This window comes from Osmerus mordax, chromosome 8, assembly GCF_038355195.1.
Source record: "Osmerus mordax isolate fOsmMor3 chromosome 8, fOsmMor3.pri, whole genome shotgun sequence".
NCBI classification, from domain to species: Eukaryota; Metazoa; Chordata; class Actinopteri; order Osmeriformes; family Osmeridae; genus Osmerus; species Osmerus mordax.
In genome coordinates, this window is record NC_090057.1 from 16,266,515 (window position 1) to 16,272,483 (window position 5,969).

Here is a 5,969-nt window from a genome sequence, read left to right on the forward strand (position 1 = left end):
AAGGTAGAGAGTGGACATGAGGCGTCAGTCAATAATACCAACAATACAATGGCCCTCATTTCTGAAACCATTAACATTTGGTACATCAGTAAAATGTGGAGTGGGAAGGCAAACATTATTTTATTTTTTAACTTACATATCCTTCATTGTGTTCCTGGATTTTGACACTCAATTTAGGAAACGTGGTGACAACATTCTTGGCAAGACGCTGTGGAAGAAATTGGGATTTCCTGTGTGCTTACATTAATCACTAATCAATAGAACTAGTCATTGGATACTAGTTACTACGTTTATCATGTAAGCTTGCTATTAATAACAGTATATTGTGTCTATGTGTCAGGTTAATAGATGTTCGGGGTCAGGAGAAAGTACTGGCTAAACGGTCCTTGTCATGACTACAAGGAGAGCTCCAACTATGAACTCTCTAGTGTGAGAGTTGTCATGTGTTGGGAGCAGTGAATCTTTCCCTGAGACTGTTGTAACGTCATTCCTGCCTGACTGTCACAATCTATGTTTACATTCTTGTGCCCTATTAAAGAGGGTCCTTCGGATTTCGGAGCGGAGAGAGACCTGGTTGAGACCTAAGCTTGGTGTTGTGTTGTCATTTATGGTCAGAAGACTGGTTTTCTCTCCCAATCTGCAGATTGATAAATACGTATTAAAATCCAGAACTCAACTGAACTTAGTCACTCCGTTTATGAAGAGACGGACAAACACTTTCTTCATCAACGCACCTTGTCATCACTGGATGGGTAACTGAAAATAAGACAGCAACAATTCAAACTATTTTTGTGGTAAATTGGCAAAAACACAGCTGACATTTAAAGGGTTTCCACCAATAACTCTAGTTTTGTAATGGTGTGAGCGTGGGATTTAAGCCTATTTGATTATCGTATAGTAGGCACTGAGACCTTTCCCTTTATATCATTATCTCATTTTTCACAGAAGTGGTTTTTAGAGGTTTTTGCATCTAAACTCTTCAATTAGTAACATCGATTTCCATCAGTTATACTCACACTTCACATTTACTGACTAAAATACTAATTTTAAGTATGATATGAGAACAAATTTCACTCCATTGTCAATACTTTTGCATCTCACACTTAATACAGTGTCAACTTACAATCCTTGTCTCTCCACAAGATTGCTGACAGCAACCCTCACAAGTAGCATCCTGTTTTTTGTGCATAAGGTGCCAGATTCCTCATATTCTGTGAGTATGTTTGGAGCTTTTGTTTGAATTAGTCATTTGAGTGCCTCCAATCCACTGTCATCCAGCCTGTCATGGGCCGGTAGAGATTGGGCAGGTAGAGATTGTGTCTGTCCTGGCAGGGGAGCAGGCTGGAGTAAAACACAAGCAAAAGCAAAAATGTATGAGCCATCGGTGCAGTTTCAAATCCCCAAACAAACATTTAAAACACAATATTATCAACAGGACTGCACAATTACTTGAAAAATTAGGAACAACTACTTGCATTAATTCTCACAACCTTACCGGACATATCAGTTCAATTTCTGCATCCGCTAGCTCAGAACCCGACCGGAAAAATAACTGGAATTTATCCAGTTCTTTGATGTCTGTGTTGCGATCTGTATCAATAAACTCATTGAAGTCTGCATTATACTTGAGAAATCGATCTAAATCTACTGCAGAAGGTAGGCCATCTTGAGATTTGCTTTCATCGATTAATTCCCTAGCATTGCTTAGGTGGTAAACTTTCTTGCAGATCTCTTTGCCATCTAGGTAGATCGATGCCAGTATTTTATTTGAGTTAGCCTCCATTTTCTGATAAAGAAAAGACAAAAAGGTTTTAGTCATTATTCACTACAGTAAAATAACACAAAACCACTCCTACCACTTACCATTTGTTTTGCTAGCTAATCAAACCATATAGCACAGGTCAAAATGTAAGATTATATTTATAGATAGTACCGTATTTGAGTAATGAAACTTACCGAACTGTGTTTTATTTAAACCTTTCAAGGCCCATTACTCTATTGTAGCACTGAACAGAAAAATAAAATTATACAGGTGAGGAACAGACAATACAATGACCAATTACAGTACTCCTATGCATTCAAGTTCACACGGGATTGCTCTGTCCCGATTCCATTGTGCCTCGTCTGTGGGGGAAAAAACTCTCTAAAATAGCTCAACAGAAAAGGCATTACACAACAAAACAACTCAATACACAGAAATAAAATGTCATGCTGGTTTGCCGTGAGATTTTTTCCTACAATACATAGCCTATATTGTGCTGCGAGAGAAAAAGGATGGCGGAAAAACTGATTTACACCACTAACGCTGCACCTGCTCTATGGTTATAGTTAGACTAATACGAAAGGGCGCGAACTAGCCAACACCACATGCAAAATTAAGCTATGACAAAAGAGTACGTGCTTAAAATAGACTTCATCGTTAGAAAACGCAAGCTGTTACTAGCCAGGTTTTCACGTTCTCTCACTCTCCATGTTTCAATAGCGAATACAAAATGCTAACCAATTTTACATATTAAATTATCCAGGTTGACTAGCTAGCTACTTGAACCGTTAACGTTAGCTACCTTAGCTAGCTAGCTACTAGCAAGTAGCTTACATTAGCTAACGACATTAGCTACCAACTGAAGGTTGTCAGTGCAAGCTAGTAAATGTTAGCCAGAGCCTCATTACAGTATGGCTCTGATGTTAGCTACACTCACATAACGGTTCCCATTCAGCACACCAGCATGACAGTCACAACCTATAGACAACGAGCCTCTCATCGTCAAATAAAAATCCCAGGGTATTTACTTTTTTATATTTGCGAACTCAAGTAAAGTAAAAAAAAGACATTTACCTTTAGTCTTCTGCTGGTGTCAGTGTCAACTCCGTGGTTACCAGTGCTTCTTTCAAAAAGGAATTTTCTTTTTGGTCGCGCAAAGATGAAGTAGTGATGTAATTGGTCAATGTTTTAACACATGTTGTGTGTGTCCAATCGTAAGATCAAACAACACACAATTTGTAGAAAACAACACAATATGTGTCTGATTGGTAATAACACAGAAATTGTGTCAGCTAACAACACATCTGTTTTAAGAGTGTAGATGATGCAGTTCAGTTTCCACACTGCCCCTTTTGTGTGACTCACACATTTTTGACATTCATTTCAGCTTGCGGGTATTTTCTGCAATTTAAGAAAAATAATTTAATCTTTCAGCATTCCAACGCATTTTCAGCAGGAAATGCCTTTCTAGTTATGACTAAGTATCTCATAATTATGACTTAGTATCTCATAATTATGACTTACGCATCTAATTATTTCGACTTAGTATCTCATAATTATGACTGACGTATCTCATAATTATGACTTAGTATCTCATAATTATGACTTACGTATCTCATAATTTCGATTTATTATCTCATAATTATGACTTAATTTGTCAACTTTTTTTTTTTTACTGGCGGAAATGGGCTTCCATATCAAACTGACAAGTCGCGTTGCGACAAAAATAGATTCAATGGTATGAACTATTAAAGCTTGTGCCCAGGCTGGGCGTTTGCACCTTAACAGTTTTGGTTGAGTCATTCAGTATGGGTATAGAGATGTCACTGTGAGAAGAGCCCATTGCGAAGTCCCACTCCGCGGTCGCAGCCCGGACATGCCTGCGCAGTTTTAGGAACCCAGTCATCTCTGCGCCCTCCTTGGAGCGCAAAGCCATGAGCTCGATTTCGTGCTTGGCAGCGGTCTCCAGCACCCTTTGCTTATTGTAGAATATGATAAAGTTATTGATGATGGGATGTATGGGCAGCGCAATGGCAATAACCCCACAGAGAAAGCTCACGGCGGCGTTAAACCGACCAAGGGTGGTTTGGGGGTAGATGTCTCCATAGCCAACCGTTGTCATCGTAATGACGGCCCACCAGAAGGACTGTGGGATGCTGGTGAACATTGTTTCCATAGGGGAGTCAGGTGGCTGAGCGGTGAGGGAGTCGGACTAGTAATCCGAAGGTTGCCAGTTCGATTCCCGGTCATGCCAACTGACGTTGTGTCCTTGGGCAAGGCACTTCACCCTACTTGCCTCGGGGGAATGTCCCTGTACTTACTGTAAGTCGCTCTGGATAAGAGCGTCTGCTAAATGACTAAATGTTAAATGTTTCCGGATTACTCTGTTCAAGTGTGTAGCCCAGCGCAGAGAAAAGGAAAACTCCCACACCCATGTACAATAGAAGTAGTCCTAGCTCTTTAAAACTACTCTTCAGTGCAGAGGTGAGAGTTTGTAGCCCAGCGGAATGACGCGCCAGCTTGAAGATACGTGCAATGCGCATAATGCGCAGCGCCTGAACTGCCTGTTGCACGTTAGCCAGCTCCATCATCGCCGTGCCCAGGAAGGTCAATGTCAGTACCACATAGAAAGGCATAATGGCCATAAAGTCTATTATATTCATGAAAGACAGGACGAATTTCACCTTATTTGCAGAGGATGTCAGACGTAAAACATACTCAACCGTAAACCAACCGATGCAAACCGTCTCAATGGTTTCCAAGGTTGGGTGCTCAATGTGATTTCCTTCGGCGTCCTCCGCCTGCAGGTCAGGTATGGAGCCCACACAAATCACCACAGAGGATATAAGAATAAAGAGGAAAGAGATGATGGCGATAATGCGCGCTGGCATAGAGGACTCTGGCTTCTCCATAAGTCTCCAGAGGAACACTTGGAACCGCTGCCAGTCTCTGGAGGATAGATCCCCTTCCTGGTCAACCAGAATCGTTTTAACTTTTTCGGCTATCTCTGCAAGCTCATCTTCCACTTCATTCAGGTTGCTTGTACAGCACTCGTCCAAGAAATCTGCGTCGATTTTCCAGAACTCCATTTCCTTCATGAAACAAATCGGACATATGCCTCGTTTCATGTGTATCTCGCCGTAGTAATACAACTCAATTATACACTTAAAGGCATCTGGGTCCCTATCAAAATAAAACTCCCCCTTTCCAGGGTCATAATCGTCACAAAATGAGAAGAAATCCTCCGTACTATCAATGGAGAACTTCACTAATTCTGCCAGTCGCGTCTCCGGGTAGCGGTTCAGTACGTCTCCATACAACACATGCTTAACTCCGCCGATATTTACGACAATTTCAGCCTTCTCGCTGGCTTCCGAGCCATTGCAATCAGCATACCGACTCCTAGGTCCCCACATACCGATCCTAGTATTGCCAGAAAAACTCAATACAATTCAAGACACGGTCACTAAAATAAGTCAATTTAAAATGAAAATACGCATGCACAAAATCTAAAGTTTTGCAATATACTTAAGGAAAACAACCCCAAATCTGATTGTCCTAATAAAATACACTAGTTTCATTTAATAGTTGGTTGCAGCAGCACTACTCCGCAGCACTATAGCCTATTGTTTGCTTAAAGATGTCAATGGTTGGTGAAAATTAATGCGACAGGAGTGCGCGCACAGTTGCAGAGTGCGTCATGTAAAATCGTAAAGTAAGGGTTTGATGAGAATGAGTGGAGGCGGAGCAGGGACGTGGGAGGAGAGCTGTTGGTTATGAGGGGCCGTTTAGGAAATAATTCAGACTGTCCTTACACAAACACATATGAAACACATACACATATGAAACGTTCACACGCATTCATACTACTGAAAACTCGCATCCACATATGTGAAATGCTCGCATCGACACATATGAAACGCATTCACTTTCACATGTGAAATGTTCACACACGCATTCATACTACTGAAAACTCGCATCCACATATGTGAAATGCTCGCATCCACACATGAAACGCATTCATTTTCACACAAGGGCGTAGGTTTGGTCTCAGCTTTGGTAGGGACACTTGTTCAGATTTTTTTTTTTATGGTTTGGTTCAGGTTTTATGGAGCTGTACTAGGCCTACATCATCTGTACTGGATTTCTGAGCAATTAAATCATATAGGATGCATACATTTGGGCATACCAATTTATAGCACCTTTT

General features: G+C 41.0%; 1 protein-coding gene across 1 annotated transcript; it reads right to left on the reverse strand.

Annotated features, from left to right (window-relative positions):
• Window positions 1–1,245: 1,245 nt before the first annotated feature.
• LOC136948144 (potassium voltage-gated channel subfamily F member 1-like) lies at window positions 1,246–5,178 on the reverse strand. The gene is made up of 4 exons (XM_067242465.1): window positions 4,133–5,178; window positions 3,543–3,930; window positions 1,496–1,786; window positions 1,246–1,341 (listed from the first exon to the last, which is right to left on the reverse strand). Exons 1-4 carry the CDS (start codon window positions 5,176–5,178, stop codon window positions 1,246–1,248), a joined length of 1,821 nt encoding a protein of 606 aa, XP_067098566.1.
• Window positions 5,179–5,969: the final 791 nt, after the last annotated feature.